General features: G+C 44.4%; 1 protein-coding gene across 1 annotated transcript in view; it reads left to right on the forward strand.

Annotated features, from left to right (window-relative positions):
* The window catches only part of FAT1 (FAT tumor suppressor homolog 1 (Drosophila)), a 114,617-nt gene continuing 102,866 nt past the window's right edge, over positions 408-12,158 (forward strand). The window contains 1 exon segment of the mRNA NM_001190170.1: positions 408-3,675. Within this exon segment, the coding sequence (NP_001177099.1) occupies positions 408-3,675 (3,268 nt within the window).

The following is a 12,158-nucleotide window of genomic DNA, read 5'->3' on the forward strand; positions in this document are numbered from 1 at the left end:
AACCATTGTGGAGAGTTTTTTGGTTGTTCTAGATTAGTTGTCTGGAGCTTTCTATGCTCAAGATACTCTGGTAGCATTAAGTTTGTGAATTTTTAGCACTTAAGTGTATTGTATACAAGTAAATGTAAACGACATTGATCATCTGCCTTTTGAACAGTTTCTTATATTGACCTTGAAGATGGAAATATAAGAATACAATTTGGTTGTTCCCGCTGGCAGACTTCCATCTGATGCTCGTCATGATTCTTTGAGTAGATAAAAAGATCGTTCTTAAACTTAGTAATTCTAGAAATGTTAGAGAGTTGATACTTACGTTAGAAAATAGAAAAAAAAAAAAAAGAAAAGAAAAGAAAACCTGAAGTGCTGATCCTTGTTTTCTTCTGTTTCAGGTTCCCTCGAAGTAAGCGATGGGGAGGCATTTGGCCTCGCGTCTGCTTCTGCTCCTCCTCCTCCTCCAACATTTCAGAGACAGTGATGGAAGCCAAACCCTTGACCACAGTCCTATACAGTTTACACATTTCCAGTACAACGTCACGGTACACGAAAACTCTGCAGCAAAAACCTATGTTGGGCACCCTGTAAAGATGGGTATTTACATTACAAATCCACTGTGGGAGTTACGGTACAAAATTGTCTCAGGAGACAACGAAAACCTCTTCAAAGCGGAGGAGTACATTCTTGGAGACTTTTGCTTTCTGAGAATAAGGACCAAAGGAGGAAATACAGCTATTCTTAACAGAGAAGTGAAAGACCATTACACATTGATAGTCAAAGCAGTTGAAAAAACTACGAATGCTGAAGCCCGAACAAAGGTCAGGGTGCAAGTGCTGGATACAAATGACCTGAGACCATTGTTCTCCCCCACCTCGTACAGCGTTTCTTTACCTGAAAACACAGCCATAAGGACCAGTATTGCAAGAGTCAGTGCCACAGATGCAGACATAGGCACCAATGGAGAATTTTACTACAGTTTTAAAGACCGAACAGACATGTTTGCTATCCATCCCACCAGTGGTGCCGTCGTTTTAACCGGTAGACTTGACTACACCGAGGCCAAGCTCTATGAGCTGGAAATTCTGGCTGTGGACCGTGGCATGAAGTTGTACGGGAGCAGTGGTATCAGCAGCATGGCCAAGCTCACAGTTCACATAGAGCAGGCCAACGCGTGCCCCCCTGTGATAACAGCAGTGACGTTATCCCCCTCGGAACTGGACAAGGACCCGACGTACGCCATCGTCACCGTGGAGGACTGTGATCAGGGTGCCAACGGGGAAATCGCTTCCTTAAGCATTGTGGCAGGAGACCTCCTTCAGCAGTTCAGAACAGTGAGGGCCTCTCCAGGGAGCAAAGAATATAAACTCAAGGCCGTCGGCGGCATTGATTGGGACAGTCATCCTTTCGGCTACAACCTGACGCTCCAGGCCAAAGATAAAGGAACTCCTCCCCAGTTCTCTTCGGTGAAAGTCATTCATGTGGCTTCGCCACAGTTCAAAGCTGGGCCAGTCAGGTTTGAAAAGGAGGTTTACAGAGCAGAAATCAGCGAATTCGCGCCTTCCAGCACACCCGTGGTCATGGTAAAAGCCACACCGAGCTATTCTCACCTGAGGTATGTCTTTAAAAGTACGCCTGGCAAAGCTAAATTCAGTATAAATCCCAACACGGGTCTCATTTCCATTTTAGAACCAATTAAACGACAGCAGGCGTCCCATTTTGAACTCGAAGTGACAACAAGTGACAGAAAGGCCTCAACCAGAGTCTTGGTTAAGGTGTTAAGTGCCAACAGCCACCCCCCTGAATTTACGCAGACAGCCTACAGAGCATCTTTTGACGAGAATGTGCCCATTGGCACTACGGTCATGAGTGTGAGTGCCGTAGACCCTGACGAGGGAGAGAATGGGTATGTGACCTACAGTATTGCAAACGTAAATCATGTGCCATTTGTGATTGACCACTTCAGCGGTGCCGTGAGTACTTCGGAAAACTTGGACTATGAGCTCATGCCTCGGGTTTACACTCTAAGGATTCGGGCGTCGGACTGGGGCTTGCCGTACCGCCGGGAGGTCGAGATCCTTGCCACCGTTACTCTCAATAACTTGAACGACAACACACCCTTGTTTGAGAAGATAAATTGTGAAGGAACAATTCCCAGGGATCTAGGCGTGGGGGAACAAATAACCACCGTTTCTGCTATCGACGCCGATGAACTCCAGTTGGTGCGCTATCAGATTGAAGCTGGAAACGAGCTGGATTTGTTTAGCTTAAACCCCACCTCTGGGGTGCTGTCATTAAAGCAGTCGCTCATGGATGGCTTCGGGGCAAAGGTGTCCTTTCACAGTCTGAGAATTACAGCCACAGATGGAGAGAATTTTGCCACACCGTTGTACATCAACATAACTGTGGCTGCCCTTCGCAAGCCCGTAAACCTGCAATGTGAAGAGACTGGTGTGGCCAAAATGCTGGCGGAGAAACTCCTGCAGGCAAATAAATTACACAGTCAGGGAGAGGCCGAGGATGTTTTCTTTGATTCGCACTCTGTCAATGCTCATGCACCACAGTTTCGAAGTACTCTTCCAGCTGGTATTGAGGTAAAGGAAAACCGTCCTGTGGGTTCCAGCGTAATTTTCATGAATGCTACTGACCTTGACACTGGCTTCAACGGGAAACTGGTCTATGCTATTTCCGGAGGAAATGAGGATAGCTGCTTCATTATTGATATGGAGACTGGAGTGCTCAAAATTTTATCTCCACTTGACCGTGAAACCACAGACAGATACACCCTGAATATTACAGTGTCTGACCTTGGTCTACCCCAGAAGGCTGCCTGGCGTCTTCTGGAGATCAGAGTTCTGGACGCCAATGATAATCCACCTGAGTTTTTACAGGAGAGCTATTTTGTTGAAGTGAGTGAAGACAAAGAGATAAATAGTGAAATCATCCAGGTTGAAGCCACAGATAAAGACCTGGGGCCAAATGGACATGTGATGTACTCTATTCTTACAGACACAGATAAATTTTCAATCGACAGCATGACGGGAGTGGTTAAAATTGTGAACTCCTTGGATCGAGAAGAGCAGCACGTGCATTACTTAAAGATTGAAGCCAGGGACCAAGCCCGAGAAGAACCCCAGCTGCTTTCCACAGTGCTTCTGAAAGTATCATTAGAGGATGTTAATGACAACCCACCCAAGTTCATTCCCCCTAATTACCGTGTGAAAGTTCGTGAGGACCTTCCAGAAGGAACCATAATCATGTGGTTAGAGGCTTATGACCCTGATTTAGGTCAGTCTAGTCAAGTGAGGTATAGTCTTCTGGACGCTGGAGAAGGAAACTTTGAGGTGGATAAGCTCAGTGGAGCAGTTAGAATCGTACAGCAGTTGGACTTTGAGAAGAAGCAAGTATATAATCTCACTGTGAGGGCCAAAGACAAAGGCAAGCCCATTTCTCTGTCTTCCACTTGCTACGTTGAAGTCGAGGTCATCGATGTGAATGAGAACTTACACCCACCCGTGTTTCCCAGCTTTGTGGAGAAGGGTGCCGTGAAAGAAAATGTCCCGATTGGTTCATCGGTGATGAAGGTATCAGCTCATGATGAGGACACAGGAAGAGATGGGGAGATCCACTATTCCATTCGAGATGGTTCCGGTGTTGGTGTTTTCAAAATAGATGAAGAAACAGGTAAGGGTGTTCTTATGACTCTAGTTTGCTGTGTCCTCTCGTTTTCTAAAATAAATAGGTACTGTGCTCGCTCCTTCAGCGTTCCCCATTGGCCTCTGTCTGGGCTCAGGATAGATGGCCGTGTGTATGCTTTTTGTCCTGTTGCACATCTTTGTGTGGTAGGCCGTGAGGATAGAGCCAGAGGACCCTGAATGAGTTAACACAGAATGAACTTAAAAAAAAAAAAAAAAAAATGAAATCATTACCCCTGATGCCGATCTTATCTCCAAGCCTGTAGTCTGTATTATCAGAAGCATCATTGTGGTTTTGTTGTAACTTTGAGAGGCCCTTCCGAAGTTTTTCACACTAATACACAGTTGCTGATTTAGAAGACCACTGGCTCTCCCTAGCATGCCATTCAGACATTATTTCATATCTGCAGTTATTCAAGGCACAGAAGACCCTGTTCTAAAACGTCGTGATGTGATCTGCTTTACTTAGTACCTTCTGGTTTTGTTTGAAAGGCAGGAGTAGGCTATGGAATGTTGAATTAAAGCCACTTGGCTTTGCATCCAGTTGTTAATTGGGTGGTCTTGGACACATTGGTTATCTTCTTAAAACTCTAAGTTGGGAACATTCAAAATTACTGTAAGATTTATGAAGGGATAATATGAAGTAATATGTGTCAGAGTCTGTTAATGTCTTTTGGAAACGGTAGCAGTGCTGTGTTATTTCTCCCCCTGAGAATAAGGTCCTAAAACAAGAACATCCAAGATAGCCAGTTTATGCTAAAGTATGTATTTATTGTTTCACCCTTTGTAGATATCTCTAATTTAACCGCTTTTCACAGAATTTTTTTTTTTTTTTTTTTGCTTTTATAGGGTCACACATGTGGCATATGGAAGTTCCCAGGCTAGGGGTCGAATCTGAGCTGCAGCTCCCAGCCTGTGCCACAGCCACAGCAGTGACCAATCTGAGCCTTGTCTGTGACCTACACTACAGCTCACGGCAACGTAGGATCCTTTAACCCACTGAGCGAGGCCAGGGGTTGAACTGCTGCCCTCATGGATACTAGTCTGGTTCATTACAGCTGAGCCACAATGGGAACTCCTAAAATACCTATACTAGTTTAATTCAAGAGAAAATAGCATTGCCAGCAGCTATTTAGTAATCACTCATCTGAAGTGGTGGAATGGATCTTTCTTTCTTGTCATCTTCTCTGATAGGAATTAGTTTTTAGGTACAGTGGCAAGATAGAAAAATACCCAGAATTTAGTAATTGAAGCTGAAAGTAGGAAGTGTTTTTGTGAATTTCATAAGGACAGTTGTTCCTTATTTTTTTTTTCCTTTCTTTTCCAAGGTAGGTTTTGAAAGCCTGTAAAGAGAACTGTTGTGCTTCAGACAGAAAATAAAAATAAAGTCTTAATTTACATTTCTTTGATGTCTGAAGTTATATGAGCACTGGGTTTTTTTCTTTCAAGTGAGAAGTTGCTTTTTAAATACCCATTCAGAAACTAGTATTTTTCTTCTATAAATGTAAGAGACTGGGATATTCTTACTACCAAGGTGTGGGGTGGGAGGGCACCCAACCTGCTCAGCAAGGCAGTGTTCTGAAATACTCTGTGGTAGTTTTCAAGCTGGATGGGACTGCCAGACTTTACCAGCGGTGACTTGGTGAGAGGCCAGCGAATGAGTTGGGATTATGGGCAGTGGGGTTGGAACGTGTATAATAAACTATTAGGCATTGGTATAAAGATTGAGATTTAAGGGTGAGAGAACAATTGGACATTTCTAGGTCATCTATTCTGTAGTCCTTTCTTTACAGAGGAATATATGTAGCGTATAGCAGATTTGTTTGTATGGTTTTTGAAATTGAATAAAGGTGGTATAATATGTACCCATTGGCCTGATAAACATTGCAAGATATTTTCTTTTCGGCAGTAGAAGTATCAGCCCAGGTTATTTTAGAGCGAACCCTTGGCAAGACACTCAGTATCATAGTGTTGAATTCCTCCACGAAAAGTCAGTATGTTTGGAGCTCCTGTTGTTGGCTTGGCAGGTTAAGAACCCAACTAGTGTCCCTGAGGATGCAGGTTTGTTCCCTGGCCTCGCTCAGTGAGTTAAGGGTCCTATATTGCCAAGAGCTATGGTGTAGGCCATAGATGGGGCTCGGATCTGGTGTTGCTGTGGCTGTGGTGTAGACCAGTGGCTTCAGCTCCGATTGGACCCCTAGCCTGGGAACTTCCATGTGCTGCATGTATGACTATAAAAGAAAAGAAAAAAAGGTCAGTGTGTTTTGTATGATAGAAATACTAAAATGAGATATGCTGATTTTTCATTTGGGTTTGCCTAACTGATTTTTAGGGCAGGTTAGATGTGTGGAGAGGTGCCTATCAGACAGATGAAGAAAAGTAGGGGCAGTTCAGGAACACCAGTGGGAACCCCATAGGACACAGCAATAAAACTCCAGTGTGAATTGGAGTTGGCCTGGCCCAGGGCAGGTTCATGAGCACCTTTCTAGAACTACAGTCTCTGCTCCTTGCCCTTTTCTGCTGAGCGCTCACTTTCTCCTCTAATGATGCACTTAATATGGGGCTATGGGTCTGTGCACAACTGCTGTGGAGGCTATAAACCACCTCACTTAATTGTCTCTGCTTCTTGCCTTTGACTTGACTGTAAACTCTTATCACATTGGTTGAATCATATAACCAGGTTTTTGTGGGGTTTTACCTGTTTCAGCATTCTGTGTGTCACTTGTATACTCCTCCAAGAACAGAGGACATATTCAGCTATTGCAAAGTAGTTCTTACTACTTTTGAGAGCCTCCCTTTTCTTTAAAAAAATCTGCTTAAATTTGAAACATCCCCTGAAAAGTTGGTTTTTTTTAGAAAGAGAAATTCTATGGCCCACCTAAATAATGTAGACGAATGAACAGTCCTGTCAGTGCCGGATTTTGTACATATTTTGCTAATTGGCTTTGCAGGGAGTAACACATACTTGCAGTGTGGGGGTGACAGTCATTTGACTCATCTGATAATCTCTCACTGTGTCATATGCTTTTCCTGGAGAGGCTTCTGGGTGTTAGTGAACTGTTCCGACAAATCCAGGCGCACATGATTGTTTGTCCTTTTGAGGCTTGGAAGGGTCGAGTGTTAGGCCAAACAGTATTTGGAAAGTGGGTCTTGTTAGAGAGCCCGTCTCCAGGGCTCTAATTAAGTTCAAGTCTACAGTAGGGCGTGCAGAGCAAGTTTAACAGACATGCCAGGGGAGTAAATATCTCTGAGGCAGGTGTGATTTCACAGTTAGGCTTTGACTTGCCTGACTTTATACTTCTCAGCATTCACCCCATTCTCATGTCCAGCAGGTTCCTGGTGATTTTGTTATAAGCTTCCAAGTTGAGCAGAGTAGAATCTTGGGCCTCCCTCCTGGCAATTTGTGGAATAAATTCAGCTTAGTGTTCTTTACTGACGAGGACCCGTCCAACTTAATTCTTGCCTGAGCACCAATAAAATGGTAACAGTTTTTGGCTGGTTTTTAAAACTGGCAAGATGATTGGCCAAAGGGTTTTTTTTTTTAATTTTTATTTATTTATTTGTTTATTTTTTATTGTTAGTAGGACCTCGTGTTAAAGCAGTGTTTGGTTGAGTTCTGTTCCAGCCACGCTTTATTGTAATGGGATGTCTATTAGTGTGTGTTGATTCCATTTGGCTGGTAGTGTAATGCAGTCCAATAAAAAAAAGAATGTTTTCCCCCTTGTGATTCTATATATTTGGGGAGACCATGTTTTTCACTAAGATAAGAGGAAATTTCTGCACTTATTAGTGCCGAGGTACTCTTAGAATCCCAACTGTGGTTTCAGGATTGAAATTTACATTTCGATGAAAAGACTTGGAATGAATTAATATGAAAGTACAGCTGTTGCAACAAGATAAATCACTGTTCACGAAATATGGGAGGGAAGAATAAGGGCTGCATTTTTCTTAAGAGGACCTGGCTACAGTGCCATTACAGAGGAGCGTGACTGCACCATCCTTGGGTTGGGGACCGGCTCCTGGCCTGCCTTAGGGGACACAGGAGAAACGCCTTTGTGTAGTGGGACCAGGTTGGAATCCCAGGGAGAGGGAACATGTTTCTGCGGATTCTGGTTGGGGAGAGCTCTGCAAATTTAAATTATTATTTGAATCATTCACTCGAGTTCAGAAAACTTTTTCCCAACTTCAAGTAGGATATTCTGCACACAGCCAGGGATCTGTGCTTTATCCTAGGGCTACTTCTCTCATGACAGAAAGTAGAGTAAGTTAAGAGGAAGGTTATTTATGGGCCAAGGTATCATGACCAAAAAGTCTGTAGGAGTGGCTGAGAGCCGGGCGGCCGTTACAAGTGTGGTCTGATGTGGGGGCACCAGTTCCCTCTATTGGGCCTGGGTCTAGAATTCCTGGCAGCAGAAACTTGAATAGATGCTGGTGGGAGGGAGGCCTGTTGGGGGGTGGGCTGGGTTTTGAAGAAATCTGCAGGTGAAAAAAGGGCTTTTGTGTTGCCATCTCTCCCTTTAAGTGTCCCCAGCTGCTGTCCTGTTCCTTCTTTTTGTTTTCCTCCTAAGAAAATTGTGGAGAAAAGAAACTGATTTCCTAGCCACAGTGAGACTGAGAATCAGATTCGGGCAGAAATTATGTTATGATAATGTGCTGTCACTGTGTTTGGGAGTAAAAATCTGTCCCTTGAGAGTGTGTGAGCGCGTGTGTGTGCGTGCGTGCGTGTGAATCTGAGTCCAAGGCAGGGAGGGCTTGGTCGTAATTTCTACTGGGGAAAGGATCTTCCTTTGAAGCAGGAAGATTTTAAGATGAAAAAAGGATCTTATTAGAAATCCTAAGGGATTTTCTGTTTTAGGAGAAAATGGAGGATCACCATTTCTTTGGTTATTTGTGTGATATTTTACAAGTTGACATTTGTACGGAGTGAATATGTTGAGGGCGGGATCGGGATCTAAAGCCCCGTGAACTGTGATTCCAGGTGGTACGACTGTGAAGGGCATTGGGGAAGCTGTGCGGGGCCCTGATGGACTCCTCAGTGATGTGGGAGGGCCAGGGCCTGGAGGGGAGGGGTGGTAAGCTCTCTGGCTGCGTGGTTTCAGTGATAATGACAATAGTGATGGTGGGCATCACTGCCGTGATAAACCACAGATACTCATTGAGTGTCATAACCAGGTACCTTTCTTTTCTTTTCTTTTTTTTTTTTTTTTTTTTTGTCTTTTTGCTATTTCTTGAGCCGCTTCCCACGGCATATGGAGGTTCCCAGGCTAGGGATCTGATCGGGGCTGTAGCCGCTGGCTTAAGCCACAGCCATAGCAACGTGGGATCCAGCCGCTTCTGCGACCTACACCACAGCTCACGGCAACGCCGGATCCTTTACCCACTGAGCACGGCCGGAGATTGAACCCACAACCTCATGGTTCCTAGTTGGATTCGTTAACCACTGAGCCACGACGGGAACTCCACCAGGTACCTTTCTAAGCACTCTGTGTTTTAATTTCCTTAATCCTCATAACTGCCACATAGTTACTGTTATCCCTGTGTTACCAATGAGGAAACATTTACAGGTTAAATAACTCCCCTGAGACCACTTGAGTACTAAGTGGCAGAACCAGGGAGATTGGTCATGCAAGCATTGCACTGGACCAACTCTTACTCAAGGATGGTCTTGAGATGCTCAAAGGGAGCCCACTTAATTTTTTATTTTTATTTTTTATTTTATTTATTTTTATTTTTTTTTGTCTTTTTCTAGGGCCGCATCCGAGGCATATGGAGGTTCCCAGGCTAGGAGTCTAACCGGAGCTGTAGCCACCGGCCTATACCACAGCCACAGCAGCTTGGGATCTGAGCCTCGTCTGCGACCCACACCACAGCTCACGGCAATGCTGGATCCTTAACTCACTGAGCCGGGCCAGGGATTGAACCCTCAACCTCATGGTTCCTGGTTGGATTCGTTAACCACTGAGCCATGAGGGGAACTCCAAGGAGCCCACTTAAAACCTGCGAGTGGAGTGGGATTCTCCACTGAACTGGGCTGAGCTGGGCTGCACACTTCAAGTCTAGACTTGAGGCTTGGTCTTGAAGGAGTATTGACTCTGAGAATCTTCTTCCTCCTTTTTTTTTTTTTTTCCTCAGAATGATGGACTGCTCTTTGGCACATTTAGTAGAACAGGATTTTAGCCTTACAAAATAGTGGCATTAAACAGTTTAAAAATTATTCCCCTGAAGTGATTAGTAGTGGGTGAATCATGTTGAGTACAGAAGGTGAGCTTCCCTATCTGGCTGAGATGAGCAGGTGTGTCACCTGAGTTGGCGGTCGTGAAGTATGACCTTCTTGTGCATACAAATGCTGCCTGTCTGAACTGTACTGGATGTTGTTTGGAGCCTTTTTTCATGGAAACATTGGTTTAGATGATTATTAGGGTCCTGGCTAACCTTTTATTTATTTACTTATTTTGTCTTTTTAGCCCCCCCCATGGCATATGGAGATTCCCAAGCCAGGGGTTAAATTGGAGCTGCAGCTGCCGGCCTACACCACAGCCACAGCAACGCAGAATGGGAGCCGCTTCTGTGACTTAACACCACAGCTCACAGCAATGCCGGATCCTTAATCCACTGAGCGAGGCCAGGGATCGAACCTACCTCCTCATGGGTTCGATCCCTGGTATAGATCCATGGGTTCGATCCCTGGATACTGGTCGGGTTCTTTTCCACTGAGCCCCAGTGGGAACTCCTGGCTAACCTTTTACCATCAGTCTAACCCACAGGGTAGCTGAAGTTTGCATAACCTGCTCTTCCTCTTTGAATGGAGTTCTTTGTAGTCATTGTTGACTTGCCTTTTCCTCCCCCCATGCCTTGGCCTCAGCCATTGCCCCTGATGCCCTATGGTTTGTGGTACGAAAGCCCTAATGAACATACTCTCATTCTCAGCCCTTCTGCCAGGACCCCCTGTTCATGTTCTGAGTGTTGCAGAGTTGAGTATTTGTAATTTGATGAGTGGCCTATGTGTGTGGAGATTTACTGCCCCTTTACTGTCTAGTCTGCTCTTTCCATATGGCCTTGACTTGCCCAATTGTGAAAATAAGTAGCTCTTAAAACTTTAGTTTTGTCCATGTTGGATTTTTTTCCTTAACCAATTGGTTGCTGTTGTTTTGACTTTGGGGATTATTTTAGTTCATAAGGCTGAGTTTTTTTTTTGTTTTTTTTTTTTTTGTCTTTTTGCTATTTCTTTGGGCCGCTCCCACGGCATATGGAGGTTCCCAGGCTAGGGGTCTAATTGGAGCTGTAGCTACCAGCCTATGCCAGAGCCACAGCAACACGGGATCTGAGCCGCGTCTGCAACCTACACCACAGCTCACGGCAACGCCGGATCCTTAACCCACTGAGCAAGGGCAGGGACCGAACCCGCAACCTCATGGTTCCTAGTCGGATTCGTTAACCACTGCGCCACGACGGGAACTCCTGAGTTTGTTTTTATTATCTATTGGTTTGGCTTTTGTGTACAGCTTGTCTTTGCGGCTACCTTAATGGCCCTTAGCTTTTTGAAAACTAAACCATGTTGGTTGTAAATATCGCATGCGCACCATACAGGAACTAATGCCACGAAACGCCGTCTTTCCTGTCTCTGTCACTGGGAATAAATGGACTTGGAAAGATTGTTCGTCAAGGGCTCATGACTGTACTTGTTGAATTGGCAGTTATCCAGTTCAACAGCAGTGATAAAAGTCTAGGAAACTATTCACATATATACTTCAAGGGCCAGTCTTATCAATTAACTCGCTTTGGCAATTGAAGCATCCCTTCAGAATATCTGCTATCATATTGAACCTGTTTCCGCGATAGGCCTCCAATTAGCTGAGTAAACTGACCTGTTGAAAGTGATTCTTTAGAGGGGCCCGTTTATTTTATGCTGGGGAACGTCTTCCAAATGTGGTCTCGCTAGTTTTTAGTTTTTAGCATAGTTGATTTTTTCCCTTTCTTCCTTCCTCCTTCCCTCCCTCCCTTCCTTTCTATAAAAGTTACTCAGCTATGTCTGTAGTTTCTTAAAATTTCTTTCTAATTTGTGCTGGTTTAACCACATTGTGCTCTGCTTTTCCTCATTTCTATCACCATTGGTTTATAATTAGAGGTAACGTTTATTGAATGCTTGCTGTGTGCTAGCCCTGTTTTACTAGCCCCTATTTTTTCTTTTGTCCCCTTAGATCATCGCAGTAATTCATGAGTAGAATTAGGCCGTGGTGTACTCTGTTCACTGAATTTTGAAATGTTTATCTGCATATGCAAATACACATTTTACTTAAAGTGGTATCGTAGAAATTCTTGTGGTTTAAGGTGTGGCACATCGAGGGCATTCTGGTAACACAGAGATGGTGCTTGATGGGGGGGGTCCATTTCTCATGGAATCCGCCTTAAAACCTTTTCAGGTGTCTCCTATTACATGAAGTCCACACTCTTCAGCACAGCCTGCGATGCCCT

The sequence above is a fragment of the Sus scrofa genome, chromosome 17, assembly GCF_000003025.6.
Source record: "Sus scrofa isolate TJ Tabasco breed Duroc chromosome 17, Sscrofa11.1, whole genome shotgun sequence".
NCBI classification, from domain to species: domain Eukaryota; kingdom Metazoa; phylum Chordata; class Mammalia; order Artiodactyla; family Suidae; genus Sus; species Sus scrofa.